At 39.8% G+C, this 17205-nt stretch overlaps 1 protein-coding gene across 1 annotated transcript in view; it reads right to left on the bottom strand.

Annotated features, from left to right (window-relative positions):
• Window positions 1–17205, bottom strand: part of LOC103894799 (ribosomal protein S6 kinase alpha-2-like) — a gene marked incomplete at its 3' end in the record, with an annotated part of 142061 nt that overhangs the window by 59983 nt on the left and 64873 nt on the right. The window contains exons 2-3 of the mRNA XM_009274255.2: window positions 9427–9543; window positions 5141–5222 (exon numbers count right to left, since the gene is read on the bottom strand). Coding sequence (XP_009272530.1) covers window positions 5141–5222; window positions 9427–9543 — 199 coding nt within the window. The remainder of the gene's footprint in view (window positions 1–5140; window positions 5223–9426; window positions 9544–17205) is intronic.

Raw genomic sequence — 17205 nt, 5'->3', positions numbered from 1 at the left:
CCATCCCTGGAAACCTTCAAGGTCAGGTTGGCCGGGGCTCTGAGCAACCTGATCTGGTTGAAGATGTCCCTGCCCACGGCAGGGGGGGTGGGCAAGATGAACTTTTGAGGTCCCTTCCAACCCAAACTATTCTATGATTCTATGAATTGTTTAGAAGAGGGTAATAAGAGGCCCAGGAGGATATTAAAAAGATTGAAGAACACTTTAAGAAAATGTAACAAACCAAAACCTAAGGGGTGTACCTGGGTAAATAACAGGGCCTCTCACCCAACACAGGGGCCAAAAGGAATAGGACAAGACACCTTGAAAACCTGGGCACCAAAGAGCTAATTTTATCTGAGGTGAAGGCTCTTTCTAAGTCCTGCCTTATAAGGTTAAATTGTCCTTAGATTTTTGTTTTGTTGGATTTCTGTTCCCTTCAGACTAGAAGGAAACCACTGGAGTTCAATGTCTTAGATCTAAGTACCACAGCTATTGAAGGGAAACTGAGTCGCATACAGGGGAAGACTGAAGAAGCCGCTTCAGTTGGTGTTCAAACTGGGAAGCAGCTACTACAATTTCATCAATGGTTTAGATGGAAATCACAGTCCAGCTGGTGACATCTAAGTTAGTTGTTCAGTTTATAATTAAATATAACGAATACCATCAATCTAACATCCCTGAGAACACCACAAGCTCTCTATGAGTCAGTAAAGCTGCTCTCATCGCTTATTGCATCTATAACCATCACACGCACTCAGCGCAACTGTAAAGCCATAAGCCTACTGGCTTAGACTGAGGGGATCATAAACTGCAAAGCACTTCAGAGCTTTTGACAAAACAGATTATCATTTCTAAACCCCATAAGCAGAAACAGGTAGACTGTCTCAGTTCTCAGGGTCAAATAGCTTCCAGTGCCGAGATTTACACAGCTCGTTACCAACAAGATGGGCAGATGCAAACTACTTCCTCGTGACCCATCACATAACCTTCACTAGATCATCACTGTAATATTTACAAAGTTCATAAGCATTATATCAGTGAATTATGGCTTCATGCCACTTTCTCTAAGATTGAATGTCTCCTGGAGGGATGGGTCTTTGATTTTCAAGCTCCAGATGTAGCCCTTACATTCCAGCACAGCAGCCTCTTGGGGATTTATGGGCACTTCACGAGTGTTTAATGAGGCTTACACTGTAAGCGATCTAAACAGCTCTTGTTCACGGAATCCTGAAGCACATCCAGTAAAGCCGATGGAGCCTGAGACACCTTGAGAGAAATACTGAGTGAATAAAAATAATCAGCCTGCCCTTTCCCTCTGTCCCAGCTTTGCTGGTGAATACAAGGCACACGTATACACAGAATAAACAGTCCCTGTTGTCTTTTGGTTTCCTCAGTCTCACAGTGCATTCAGGTCGGGCAGTCAAAAGTCACTGATATGTATCTGTAAGTTTTTAAACATATAGATTAACTTTATTATCTTTCAATTTTTTATCTAAAAATCTGATTTTCAAGAAAAAAAAAGTAGAGTGTAATGAAGACATGAAAGCAACATTTTAAGATGGTATTTAATAGTATTATCTAATGACATTCTGAAAGGCAAAAGTCTCACTCTTGGAAAGTATTTAAGTGCTTAAATGTCTTTGAGCACCTGGACGCCCCCAAAAGGGTTTATATTTGCAAAGGTAGCTATTAGGGTATTGTATTTTAATAAATAGTGTTTCAAAGTCAGATGAGTTAGTTATACATACACGCAGCCTTGAATCTGATGTATGTGCCATCTGGTACCTAACAGACATAATATTCTCAAATATTTTGAACAAGGTATTCCTAAAATTAACAAATAGAATTAAACTCTTATCTAGTTTCTTCAGGAAGTTCTCTGCTTTAAAAATCAGATATCCACAAGCTCCTGCAAAAGGAAATGAGGCATGAAGGAAAGAAACTTGTGTGTGATGCTCTCATTTACAACTGAGAGGAGCAGTAGCTTTCTCACTTTCAAGGATCCATGCTGTTACAGGTGCTTATTCAGATATACTCTACATTTAATATAAACCTTCATGAGATAAAGATGAATTTCATTTTCACAAACATTTGTATGTACAGCATGTGCCTCTGCAAATTTTTACAATCTAAACCAGAATATTTTGGAGTCTCATTCTCCCTTCACAGCAGGAATGGTTCTGCTGTTTAGCAGATCTTTTTCAAGCTTAAATCTACAAATGTAATTTATCTACAAAGCCTCTTTTATATCAAACGACTTTTTTGAGCTGTAAATGCTTGAAGAGTGCTGCTGCTGATTGCTGTACCCTTCTTATATTACCCTTTGCTGTTAGTGAAGTTGGGATCATGCTAACAAGGAACAACTACCCTGGAAAGAGGCAGGAGGCTGCAGACTCACTGGAGAAAGCACCGTTTTGTACTTCTGCTTCTTCCTAAACGTTACCAGCCAGCCACAGCCAGAGTCAGGCTCCTGGGATAGGAAACCCTTTGGCAGGACCCACTATGGTTGTTCTTTGGAGCAAGGTACAAAGCTAGTTTTAACCCGTCACTCCTGAAGGCATTTAACTTCCTCACATTTTTATTTATCTGGGTTTTAGTTCTTCAGACTAATTCAGAAGAGAAAAACAGTTTTGCTACCCTCCTCTTTTCTTTCTAATTTCTCCATTTTATGTGTTTGCAAATTTGTTTCTCTAAAGAAAATAATTGCTATGATATTTACGACTGTGTAGCCATGTCAATGGCACCGGCACCAAGAGCTTTGACTTTCCTGCTCCGTGCTGTACTGTGCAGTACAGATTAGGAGGCAAAATCATTCAGAAATTTGTCTCGTAGCATTCCTTTTGTCAGTAAATACTGAACACAGTGCTAACAAGTACTTATGGCTTTGTTCCCATTACTTGACATGGTAATAAATACTTCACATTGGAGTGACTTCCAGCCTTTCTGAGTATAGGTAGGCAGCAACAATTCAGCACTCTTACTTAAAAGATGAAATTAAGCTGTCAGAAATATTATCTCTGTGCCAAAAGTTACATAGAAGCTCACTGACAGCAATCCTCGTTGTTGCTTTTCTCACTTGCCCTGTGCCAATGGGATTTTGCCTTCATTTTTGTACTTCAAATTAAATAGCTGTCAAGTTTAACTTACTTGTAGAAACTAGTGTGGACAAATTAGTTCCTACCGATGTGCTAGTTATCTTGAGATTAATGGGAAATCCAGAGCTACCAGTCAGAGAGGTAAGTAGTCTGAAAGGGAGAGAAATACAATCCAGTAAAATAACAAAGCAGCCTCAACTTTTGGATCTTGTGACCCACGCTTGAGAAAACAATAAATAGGCTGCTGCAACGGCCAAGGGAGGAGAGAAGCAGTGGTTCTGTGGTATTAACGAACCGAGGAACTGTAAACAGAGATGCCTGTTCTTGACGGACCAGAAATTTGAGGCAACACTAATCTAAATTTAGAGGCAATCTCTAAATTTTGAGATTTCCTAAAATACTACCATAATACAGATTTTTTTCTCCCAGTGGAATCTAACATTACAGATTTAGCTAACAACTATTAAGTAACAATCGTGTTTGGGGATGCAGAAGAAACCCTCCCCCTTCCCAAGCTCTTTCTGCTCAACACACCTCAGAGTTATGCAGAAAAAGAGGGAATACCCAATTTTCACTTTGGGTGAAAAGTTCTGGGTTGTCAAAAGAAACAGAAATAAGTCTCTGGTACGTGTTGACATCAGAGGGGTCACACAGTCCTTCCTCAGATGCCGTGCCCAGCAGGAGACAGCCTTCCCAAGTGGGGAGGGCTCTGAGAGTTGAGTTCAGCCCAGTTTGGGCACTTCGCGGTCCTTCTCTTGGTTGAGAAGTCAGAGAATCACTCTATTGTACGTATTGTGTACACAGGCCTGACCTTTTACTTTTTTATGTATTACGCCCAGTACTATTTAAGTGGTTATTTACACCATGCTGTCCTGCCAGAACAAACTTTCCCATCTACATTCCAAACAAAAAGATCAGCACGCCAGCATCGCTTCAAACTAATGTTTCTTTGAAAAGGCTTTCTCAGGGGAAAGGGCTGTGTAAATACCTGGTTTGCCACTTCCCCATTTTGACTAGTACTCAGAAGAGGTGCTGTGTCTGCCTGCCACCACCTGCTGGAACTCCACCTTGCAATTACCGGTAGCTTCATTCTTCTTTTGGTTCCCCAAATTGAGGCATGCTAAAGCAATTTGGATTTTTAAGTCATCAGAACTATCTCAAAATGATCTCTCTTCACATTAGGATAAAAATCTAGGCACTATATTGCATTGTGCAAACCCACATTGTCCAAGAAAGACTGAAAGAGCTGCTCTGGGCAAAATGAACACTGTCCACCTTCTCTGCAAAAAGTGCCAGGCTTTTGAGGGGAAAAAACAGAGTACAGTGCTAGGTCAGGGAAACAAGAAGATGACTGGATCTTCCTAACTCTGTGGAGGAACAAACAGTAAGGACTTCAGCTGAGACCGAACTTACTCTATTTGCTTTTCAGTCCTGTGCTTTACTAGAAATTTCTTTTTGGTCTGAGTGAGGCTGTAGCAGTCAATGGCCCCAGAAGAGGATGACCAGTTTTAAACATCAGTCATTTGGCCCCAGCCTATTACAGACCATGTGCTGACTGGTCCTGAGCTAGGGAACAGCATGATCTCAACAACCTCAGAATGACTCATTGCACTTGAAAATATGCTCCCATGAATTTTCAGACATATGGTGAGAAGCACCAACTGGAAGGCCTTTCGGCCCAGTAGGAGTCATGTTTTACTTCAGCAATATCCTTATTTAAAAACACTTATTTCAGTTTATTTCAGCAACAGACACATAATGCCACTGCGATACAAATTAATATATGCCCAATAGAAGTCCTATAACTAACACCAAAAAAGTGAAGAAAGCATGCAGCTAGAAAACTCCGAAGCCCTGTTTTCCTGCTCCCACACTGTACACAGGTAACATTTTTTGTGTATGCTTTTTTAGAACATTCACTACAGTGAGGCGGAATTTTGGAGGGTAGCAGAAGCATATTTGTGTAGTCTTACATACCGTAAGACAGCAGCAATGCAAAAAATGACAAGTAAATGATGAAGTAGCACAGAAATAGAGACTGCAGCCACTGTCCCAATCCTTACCTTTCAGGGTTGCCTTCTTAAGTACCTTCATGGCATAAAGCTGACCTGCATCAGATCCTTTGATCTTCCTCACTAGAAACACCTGCAAAAAGCAGACGTCTTGTGTAGATGAGTACTGAATTTCCAGTTACAAGCCTTGCTGCATTTGATAGAGGAACAGATTCAGGAATTCTAATGAAAACTATTAGCTGAAAGTACTTTGTATCTATTTCACCTGCAATTGGTTGAGCTAGCTCTGGAAAGCTTCATTTTTAAGCCTTTACTCACAAAGAAAATATGTTCAACATTATTGATTAACTTACACATTCAATTAAAGATGGGTGAATAGTCATAATCAGTGTGCGCACATTTCTTCATACTCTGACCAGCTTTACATGAAAAAAGTTATGTCTCATTTGTGCTTAGGAATGTGCAGTGTCTTAAAATTATTGCCATCAATTAAATGCAGGAGAAAAAGAATTTGGTTTAATTGATGCTGTAAGTCATGAATGGTGACTAGCCTAAGATGTAACTGAAGCAAAAAGTTCATACAGCTGAAAATCTGGTTGTGCATACTTAAAAAGTAGGACTATTTTGATTAACAAATAGGTTGTTATAATAAAGACAGTTTTCTCTGTTATAGTTATTTGTGTTACATCTTCTGACAATGTAAATTTGTCATTGAAATAAAATAAAATTGTAGCTAAAATTCTGATCTTTTTTGTTTTACTCCATGCAACTAGTTCTTATGTGCCCCTGAGTGCACCTGAGCACTGGAGGGGTAGTGAACAAAGGAATCGGTAATTTAGCTTGGTCTTTATAAGACACTCAGTGTTTTAATATTTGAAAATAAAATAAAGAAATCTTTTAGCCGATTCCTAGGACTCACTCTGTCTGCCGAGGTCAGAAATACTAGACAACAGCGTCTCTCTTTTATTTCAGCACTTTTGTTACTGGACAGAAGCAGGAAGTAAAGCCAAATGCAAAAAGAAATATAAGGCCATATACATAGCGTATACTTATAACGATATAAATTATCAAAGGCTAGCTGAAATTACGTAACTAATGAATGTCTAGTTGGATTACAAAAATCTGTGGCAATTATTTTATTCCTTGCCTGTTCAGGAACCATGCAGCTTGCTTAACTGCCTCCACCCAAAATATAAAAAGCCAAAAAAAGAACGGAGGAAGTCTGTTTCCAGCACATTATTTGCAAGTTGAAAGACTCTTCCTCCTGCAAAAACTAGTATCTGTAAACAGATTATGATTTTCTGAAACACCCTTTGAGGAAAGGTTTGTGGGGAGAGAGGACAACTTTTAACAATCAGCTAGAGAAGCTGAAAAGAAAAAAAGAAAAGGGTAAATTCTCCCTGAACACCTTAACCAGGGCTCTTACATCTGTACAGCATCACAGCTACAGCACTTCTACAATACAATCTGATACATTTTTGGTGAGACTTTCCTTCTCAAGATGTTTCCTGTGCATATGAGATATGCACAGTTCCTCAGCTGAGCTGCCCTAACTAGCTGAGCTTGGGCTCATGTTGCTTGTTCCCATCTCCTGTTTCCTAGTTCGATGAACATACAAATACCTCCGGTACTCACAACTGTAGGAACAAATGATGAAATCTGGCTGCAACAGGAACACATAAGACTTTCTGAAGTGTTTTTCATTAACATTCATGATAAATTAAGCTCAGCTGCTCCAGCATTAACAGGAAGTCAATTCATTTACAAGTTCAGCTAGTCAGAGAAACGTTGGGATATTTTGCTATCCAGCCCAAGTAAAAGATTTAATTTTTGCATTACATTGAAAGGGAGGAGAAAGTCAAAAGCAAGCTTGCCAAAACACTAGATTTTCAGCTGTATTATTATTCTGTAAAAATGGTTATGAAATCTTCATCCAAAAAACAAACCCCCAAACCCTTAAGATAATGATTTTAAGCTGTACTGCACATACAACAGCACAGCCTGCTGCATCTGCAGAAATATTAGGCTGTAGTTCTAGAAATATCTTATCTGCCGTGTAATCTTGCAAAGCTTGTAATACCCATGTTGCTGTAATAAGCAAAACTATCAATTTACATTACTAGTCAATAGACAGCTGTTCCCTGTAGCATGGGATCGGGCACTTGTCTGCATTCCCTCTGAAACAGATGAGTCAAGAACACTCTGTGCTGTTTCAGAGGACATCAAAATAATCATCAAACCAAAAAGGAAACAGAACAAATGAAAATGCATTGTATTGCAAAATAATGCCGTCCTTCTGATTATTCTTAAAGGTAAAGTCACATTGTTCTTGAAGCCACCAAGGGGTCCTGGAGTGCTTACTTGACTGGTTATATTAGCTATACTATATTAGCTTGCCAGAATAGCACAGGCACGTGGCTGAGCATGACTTTCAAATTTCTGGTTTGATGTGCATGCAAACACCTCAGGTTATTAACACCTGAACTAGCAAAACTCCCTTAGCTGAAGCAATGGGTATATCACTCAAATCCCAACCTAGAAAGCTAAGCAAGTGCTGTGACTTTCAAGAGTGTTGAGAGCACTCTCTTTGACACCAAAGACATCTTCTCTAATCTTGCAAGAAATTATTTAGGCCTCAGGTGAACAACTTGAAAACCAAGCAGTTTGCGTCCCCAGAGACTTATGGATTTGAATCATTCGCTCAAATACCAAGGTGATGAAAATTTAGGTGGTTGGGGACTGCATAAGAAACACAGAGCAGACTTCCCTCCCCTGTGTCTTTGCTGCTCTAGGGAGTTTACTGACCTGTTTCACATAAGGTATGGAAAGTGATTTGTAATCACACCCAGCTCCAAACAGGTACGATGTCCACACTCACACTCTGATCCCCCAGTGGAACGTGTCCCAGAAATCAGATCTCCTTTTGGGACGTGGTGGCAGAGACTAGGCATTTTGCTTATAAAATGCCTAAAGTTAGAAGGCCAACTCAGACAGTTAATAATGAAATACATCAGTACAATCTAAGATAGCCAGTGAATAATTTCTAAACTCTTTACTGCCTGAATCTGAAAACTGGCCATTCTGCCTCTGTTACTTTTGCAAAGGAGATTTTCTTCTCTTGTTATTCTCCTTCTTGTATTGAGTCATACAGTAAATCTGATTTTGAGTTGTTTGACCTTGCACATTTCTTTAATATTTAAAACTCAAATATCATTACTGTGCTCTCAAGAAATTCTTTAGATCAAAACTTGGTAGTGAATGCTAAGTTTCCTGACATCTCTCATCTCAGGGAACTTCTAACAGACTTGCTTATCAATATAATTCTAGAATAGTCAGAAAGTTGATAAATATTCTCAATATAGCTTCTTTCAGGAATAAAACTGAAGGCCCTGATTCATCGTCAGGGTGCTCAGCTTTGTGCTGTGTGCCTCAGTAACTTTTAGGTATAATTTAGTTCTTCAAGTTAGCCAGAACGATCACCATTGAATTGAAGGATGGGAAATATTTTCTCAAAACTCCACAAAATAATATATTTAAAATGATAAGGACTTTCATGCCTGGTTTAAATTAGGCTCGTTGTTCCACAGGTTTCAAAGTCTTATTTATTTAAACCATGGAAAAAGTTTAAGACTGAATTGACTCCTCCCTCTTTCCTCTCCGTCTTTCCTTCCCACTCTCATTTCCAACTGACACATCCTGCTGAAGAAGAATTGTCTTTGGGATTAAGAAAAGCCTTGAACTTAAGATAAAAAAGTTGTTTCTCCACAAATTAGCTTGTGGTCATACAGGTAGGTTTTTCTGCCCCCATGCTCTCAAGCACAACGATTGCTCTGTTTAGCACTGGGGTTTGACTCCAGGATCCTCTCAGCAAAGCGTACAGGCCTCCGAGTGTGAGCTAAAGAGCAGCCTGGGACTTTGAAACGCGCTCGAGATCCCATTTGCCCTCAGTGGGAATTGGACAGCCAACTTCTTCAAGCCTTTGAATGTTCCTATTTACACCCTCCAACTAAGCAGCAGTGGCACACTCACCTCCCTGGTGGGTAGGTCAGAAAGAGGGCGGGGAGGTCTAATTTTATAAACAGTGATGCTTACTAATGCTCACTTGTGCTCATTAGTCCAGGTCCAGAGCCATAAGCACTGTTTCCTAAACTGGTTTATATACAGGAATCCAGCTAAAAGACAAAAGTATTATTAAAATGAAGGTAGAAGGAGTTTGGGCTTGCTTATCTGCCTTTACAATATAATTTATATAGGGACAACGTTACCAGTGTAAATGAACTCAAAGGACATGACATTTTCAATATTGCTCTAGGCGACTAGATAGCATTAAAAATTACCTTTCCATATGAACCTTGTCCTAACACTTTCAGCAGCTCAAACTGAGAAGGATCTGCTTTTTCAAAACCTTCCTTCACATGATGACTGATATCTATTTCCTTCACGATACCTTCTTCCTGCAAAGGAAACAACAAAAAACAAAATCCCCAAATCAGAGCTGTTATCCTAAGGAAACATATTGTTTATTAAAATCTCATCTTCTATGTATGAAGAAGAATGAAAATTATATTGTTTATTAAAATCTCATCTTCTATGATGCTACAATCATGTATGAAATTTTGAAAATAGAAACAAATGCTTGTCCAAATATTCCACGTGCTTGTTACTGGCTGGGGAGGGTAATGTCAGGACATCCAAGCCTGCTGCTTCTGTTTATTGAGCCTTAAGTTATGACTAGGTAAAGATAGAATATGCAAGCTGAAACACCGAAATACACTGCAGAGCTTGGTGTGCCCATCGCAGACCTTGCTAGCAGAGTGGCATGTGCTCAAATCTGCACTACAGAGGCTCCAGCACACTTCCCTCCACATACTTTCTCATTCTCCCTCAAAGCATCATTTAAATCCATCTTAAAAAGCTCCCCCAGTCTTAAGCAGCAATTCTTCTTATAAGTAGGCAATGAAGAAAAGGCATTACTAAAAGTGGCTCTCCCTATTTACCTCGAAGAATGAAAAATTACTACCAGTAACCTTCTAAATAGAAAACAAATCAATGATTTAGATGTGAAAATGGGGTGGAGGTGGAAGGAAGAATGACACACACTTCTTTGCTTGCAGGAATTAGCTTTAAACACTTTGGATTTCCCAGGTTCTTTTGTTAAAATATTTCCATTACACATTCTTCAAAGACACCAGTTGAACTAGGACTTTTATCTTGCAAGCTGCGACAGACGGCATTTGGTTTAGTTGTTTGGTTTACGTTATTATGGTATGTTCTTCTAAAAAGAGAGCGACCGGGTCACGTGAGACCCAGAGGGACTACGTAGAGTTTGCAGCAACCCAGAAAGTCATTGGGCTGAAAAGAAACCTGGAAGAAAGGACCTGCTCTTCAAGGACACAGTAGCGAGGGAAGATAATATTTACATGGCTTTTTATTTCTGTAGTGTTTTGTACACAGAAATTTGAGCTTTTTTTCTATTCAAACTATTTGTTCTAACTTCTCTACAACTAAAATGTGGATTTTGAGTACAAAACCTTTTTGTTTCATCTCCCAGGACTAAGGGAATTGCTTACTTAAGAATAGGTTTGAATATTTTTGCACCCAACAGAAATAATTGGAATCTCATAAACATTATTTTTAAATGGAATTTTGCTGCAATTATCCTTTTTCCCCAAGAAAATATCTTCATAAAATCTGAAAGTACAATATTTGTTTCCCATTCTTAAAAATTAACGTGAGGAAAATAGAAATAACGTCCTAAAATGAAAATGCATTCACAGAAACATTTGGCCAAACCACATGCATCTACTAAACAAGAATAAATTTGATTCCCTTCTCCTCCAGAAAAATTGCTGGCACTTTCTACCAGCTGTAATTCATCTGATGCATGGCTAGCATTACCCGGATTGCTCTCTATACTGTAGCTCCATCCCTCCGCTTCCCTACCCTGCCTCTTTACACTCACATGCTTTGGAACAGAGACTATATCCTCTTCTTGGTTTGGAAAGCTTTCTCTACTTTGTGCATGCTACCAGAATCATGGAAAATAATCATCATCTGACAGTAACTCGTTTTTCTGATCCTAATTCCTCTAGTTTAAGGTTTGCCTGAAAGGAAATGCTTGAAACCAATGACCAGTTTTCACAGAGAATTAAGGGTTTTCTAAGCACATAACTGCCAGGATCTCTCCTCTTGTTTTTCTGGCTTTAATTGCTGTGGGAGACAGAATACCTTTCTGATACTAACAACATTCATTTTTTCAATTTTTTCTATGTGACAATTACAACAGTAAACTGATACAAATTCGATACACTGCATTAGCTGTTTCCCAAGGAAACCAGGAATACCCTACATGTTCTTATCAAAGGCTCCACCAAGTTCTGAAGGAGCTTTCACACTGAGGGACATGCATCTTTATGTAAACTGCCTGCAGCTGAGAGACTGGCACGCTGGTAAGAACATTATTTTTAGCTTAGCCCACCCTGCCCCACTGCAGCTTAGGTGAAGTATCTGGACTGCAGGGCTCACCACCCATCTTGTTCAGCAGTTACTCACTAAGGCTAAAAATGACTCCCCATGGAGTCAGGCTCCTGCCCTGAATCACCCCTTACTCTCTCCACCAGACCTCGAATGCTTGGCAGTTTGCTCTCCATTGAGCACAGGCAGAGTTTGGGAGGATTGGCTACTGCAAGCCAGTCTCTGTGTGCAGATGCCCCCCTGACAACTATCATATGATGAAAAAAATGCACGACGTTTTCTCAAGTCAGCGCAGCTTGAGGGCACCCAGTCACCGTTTCATGATTTTGCCCATCTCTGTTTTGCACAGAAGCACAGCACAGCAAGGACCATCCATCGGAACCGGGTGAAACAGGAGGCGGATTGAACTTTTGCAATATATTTGGGAGACAAACTCTGCAAAAAAGAAACTAACCCCAATTTTATGTACAGCAGGTATCTTCCTCAGATTTACTTCTCCTTTGAGCTGATACCTCGATCTCAAAAACTGTGGATGAGATCTACCACCTTAAGGGAACAGCTAAACCCTTTTTAACTCAGTTAGACCGTATTTCAGCCTGAACCACGGAGTCATTTCAGCTACGTTTGCAAGTTTAAATGGTGAGTGAGTTTCAATTTATCCATTCATATTAGTCATGAAAGTCACAGGCCTACAACCCTAAGCATATTTCCTGTTGTATTATTAAATTTAATATAACCTCTTTAGGTTCATGAAATGTGTTCAGTTACAGGAATATATTGGAAGTATTAAAGTGATGATAATTCAGCTTGCTGGAAGAATGCTTAAAAAATTCTAACATTCCCAGAGAATAGCATAATTAATTCATAACTTGCAATAAAATCAACGCTTTAATTACATGCATCTTTAATTAAAATATCAGAAAAAGATTATTTAAAAAGAATGGGACCAAATACAAGGCCTAGCAGTGTTTACCAGAGAAGCACAGATTTTAAAGATGGAAAAAAAACATTAGATTGTGACTTCATAGAAATATAAAAACGTTGATTAGAAGGGGCTTCTGGGGGTCATCTAGTCCAACACTCCTGACCAAAATATCATCCACACTTGATCAGGCCAGCTGGTTTTTGTCCACTGTGGTTCTCAGTGTCTCAAACAATGAGGCTTGAGCCACTTCCTACAAAAGATTATTCTCTTTCGATTTGCCTAGCTCAGAAATGCCCACTGTCATGTCGAGCTGTTTGCGCCACGGGTCCTTAGGAGGAAGCAGGATGTTTTTCTAGGAAGGTAGGATTTCCTGTGGTCTCCTCACTAGAAAGGAGCGGCAAAGCAGCACTGAAGAAAAGCATGCCAGACAGCTCTTTTTTCACCGATCGTCACTTGTGAGCTGTCCAAGAGGGAGATAGTATTTTAGCTGGTATGACAAATCCACTTCCCACTGGAGCAAAAAGCCAAACTGTCAGCGCTTGAGACTGAAGATGGACACAGCCTCGTAAAGGAAATATACGCTCATGTGTTTGCACCCATGCATCCATATCCCTTACATGTATTTCTATATTCTTATTACTTATTTTGTTGCATGAATTCTGGAACGACTTCTGGTTTTTTGCTTTACCTTACTCAAAAAAAACCCCAAAATGCAACAGTTTTACAGTTCCCTTTTAATATTCTTACTTACTTGGGATTTTCCCCTATCATTTATGTCTTTTGAAGTCTCCCTGTATTAAACTAATATGAAATGTGGCATAATTTTTCTCAGGTGCTGATGATCGTAGTGAAACACAAACTATCAGAGCACAAGCATTGTGGGCAGATCTTCCAACTATTTTTGCTCTGATTTGCAACTCAGGAACTTCTCTAACATGGATTTTTTCCACTGGTCCAGCAAGTGCAGCATATCTGCATTAGGAATTTGCATAACAACAATAAAACTGAGGCAAGCGATTCACAATAGAGATGAAGCCTGCACACTGAAGAAGCTGTTCTGATGGAGAGGATTTCACTCCGGAAAAAAACACGAGCCAACTTCCAAAATGGTTTTGATCAGTGAAGTTGGTGGAGTCAAAAATGAATGTTCCACAGTTTGGTCTTGCAACAGCTGTGCACAGCAGCCTAGGCTCTTGCTCCCTGCTGACTTGTCCCGACACTGCATTAGCAGGAATACTTGACTTGATGAAGCTTAATCTTTTGTAAACTTCTCTAAATATCTATGTTTGCACAAAAAGCATCATCCTGTGACAAAAGTGAGATGGATGTTCTTGGCGGCTTGAAGAAAGCACATAGTCGAGCAGCACAGACTGGGGGGGGAGGGAGGGCAATGAACTAGAACACATGATGAAAGAGGAATGGAGAGTGCTTCTCTGTGCTAATACAAAAAAGACCTCTTCAGGGCCTGATTCTATATTGCATTATTCACTTAAAGGCTTTCCCCCCAAGCCCCCTAAGTTGGCAGAAGTTTTGGATACACAAGTAACCCAGTATTTGAATGGAAAGGCCATTTTGATCTCCTTTCCTTTGGGACATAGGAGAACAGAGCCTCTGTTCTTACCCCGTGACTGTGGATGGCACAGACACATCTGTTTTGGTGCTTCCCGGAGGCAGCTGCTCCCTGTAGCACTGATCTCAGCTCGCTTCCAAGATTTGCTCATGCAGACCTTGGAGAAAGAGATGCACTAATGCTTGGTGGCTGCCAGAGAGCAACCACAGAAAACTCTTCCAACTGCAGCAATACTTCCCGACTCACTGTCACGTGTCTGAGTAGGATTGGGAAGCATAGGGGTATAGGCCCAGGAATGAGGTACAAAAAGTGCCCCCTGCAAATGGGCGGGCCTTCCTGAAGAGTAGCTCTTTTCTCTTCAGCTCCACAGCCTCTTAGCAAATGTTATGGAAAGAATAATTCCTAGAAAACCGAGAGGTTTAACTCCTTCTGGAGCCTCGCCTGGCTCCTCCCCAACAGGTTTCTGAAGGAGCAGAGCTAAGGTCATTCTCAAATCTAGAGACCACCTTAATTATGCCCAATATATTTCAACAACATGCAAAACCTTTCCTCACCAAGACTTCCTGAAACGGTCTGAAACAGCTGGAGATGGGGTCATTGCAGGATCAGCTACTTTTAGAGACAGACAATTTTATGCAACTGTATCACATGGGAAAAAGTTATGGTGCTAATGCAAGATGATTATTGTTCTGCAAAATCAGTAGGACAGGATTCTTATTTTTATTCCTTGCCTGGCCACCTCCCCACTAGCACAGGATCAAGACTGCCATGCAGATATGGCCGTAAGGAAGGGTAAGCTTCATTTTCCAATAAAAGTATGTGCAGTTTTGATGTGCAAGTTCTCCAGTCTTCAGATATGTTGGGCTTTCATGCTTTAGGGATTGAGGTCAATGAAGAAATAAATGAAAATGTGGCAAAAGGAAATAAGAAATAATTGCAACTCTAAAGAGAATTTATTGTTGTTTGAGAGAATCGTTATTTGTCTATAGCATATGCTCAAGATACAGACTTTATTTTGTTACCAGTCTTGCCATTTGGCAAGTTACCACCTAATGTAAACCCAAATCACAACTATTTAACTTTCAAGTATCACAAGCAACACAACATTCCAAAATAATATGGTTCATTAGGAAAGCACGTTTAAAACTCTCATATGGGAATAGTTAGGACAGGATATGTCTGATAGAGATGAGGCCAGGTTTCCACCGCTGTTTTACAGGTTTTAATCTGGTTCAACCCATAGGAGAGTAATTTTTGTCAAGACATAATAGGCTATTCAAATGCTGGCTAGAGCAGGAAATGAATTGCTGGCCTGTGTTCAGTTCTTTGAGGACAATATCTACATTAAAAAAAAAAAAAGTATAGGAGCATTTTCATTAGCCTCTTCCCAAGCCAGTCTCCAGCAGCTGGAGTAAAATTCGAAAAAGAAATCTTCCATTTTAAATGGTTTGTAATCCAAGTTCTGGCTTCTGTTGTGGTCTGGATAGACATAAACTGAGCAATAATACCGTAAATGGGTCTGGTTGTTTTGTCCTCTACTGTCAAATTAACATTTGCTTTAGCAACAATGGATTGGACTTATTGAGCCCTTAGAGAAGTATGTGGAACTCACAGTGAATTCACTGGACGTTGTGCCAGGTCTGTATTTGGCCTTCAAGCATTAGGTCACCTACCTTCTCAAAAAGTCGTATAGAGTTAAATAATACACAATAGTTTTTACAGAGGTTGGGATTTCTTCCCAGACCTTTCACAAATCTGAACAGAAAGTGTTATCTTGTATATGGAATTCCACCAAGCAGGTCTAAACCTAGTGGAAAACAAAAACCTTAGGGCAATTTCTGTGGAGTGCAACACTATCAGCCCCTGTTAAATCCAGCAGAACTTTTTCCAAAGAGAAAACCTATTACACTCTCCTTAGCACCCCTCTCCAGCTCTAACTTTTTATCCTACATTTTTTTTCTTTCTTCTCCCTAATACATGTCTCTACAGTTGAGGTTCAGCTGAAATCAAGCAAACTAAGTGTTAAATGTTAAGAGAGGAATCGCAGAGAACAAAAGCAACAGATACAATCTACTGGATAAATTGATGAAGTCCGTGAGTTGGAGGTTTGAAGTATTTGGGACATTTGGGTTCAATCTTTTCTGCTACCAGGTTTGCTATGTATCTTTGATGAATCACTTAGGGTTGGACTCAGCTAAGTAAATTTTTATTACAGGAGACAATGTTTTGAACTCATTGTCTAGCCTTACTTTGCAGTCAATAGAGAGAAGCAGGCACTTCAGGATTAAAAGAGATCAGATGAAGTCACATCCTAAAAGTGTACATTTCTCTCTGCTGACTATGAAGAAAGCCTAAGATAACTTGCTGGGATGGGGGCTTCTACAGTTGCGCGAGATGAATTAACATTTACTGAAAAATTTTGAAAAACACTTTAATAAAGTAGTATTGTGGTCAGATTTTTAATGGCGTTACAAGAGAGACATTTGCAGATACATGCCCTGGAAATTTTAACAGAACTTCTATTGAAATGAAATATTTTTCAGAAGAACTCAGATACTTGAAACATCCAGGCACTTAAAAAATACTCTAAGGCGTTGGGAGTAATTCAGGTATCAGGATTTTGCAGCTCTGGTAAATTAGGCGTTATTTGTACTTCCTCCCCAACCTGAAAAATAGGGATAGTTGCTTTTTATTATCTTGTGGGAGTACTGTGAGAATTAACACAGAAAAAAATGTGATATTATCTCATACTGCGGTAATGGATAGACAAACCATCTCAAATGTATCCAGTAATACGTACTTCAGGTGGTCTACAACTGGATTCTCCTTTAGCTCACATTGAGACAGCTTGGTCTTGAAGGTTGGTGCTCTTTATCTGATGACTATAGCATCTTTACAGACTCAGGTCCTGACTAGTAGCTCACATTGAGACAGCTTGGTCTTGAAGGTTGGTGCTCTTTATCTGATGACTATAGCATCTTTACAGACTCAGGTCCTGACTAGGACAAATAGAATCATAGAATCATAGAATCATAGAGATTGGAAAAGACCTCTAAGATCATCGAATCCAACCGTCGACCCAACACCACCATGCCCACTAAACCATGTCCCTAAGCGCCTCATCTACTCGTCTTTTAAATACCTCCA

This window comes from Aptenodytes forsteri, unplaced genomic scaffold (assembly GCF_000699145.1).
Source record: "Aptenodytes forsteri isolate BGI_AS27 unplaced genomic scaffold, ASM69914v1 Scaffold736, whole genome shotgun sequence".
In the NCBI taxonomy this organism is placed as follows: domain Eukaryota; kingdom Metazoa; phylum Chordata; class Aves; order Sphenisciformes; family Spheniscidae; genus Aptenodytes; species Aptenodytes forsteri.
The sequence above is the reverse complement of the archived record's forward strand: the minus strand, read 5'-3'. Positions and strand labels throughout refer to the sequence as shown.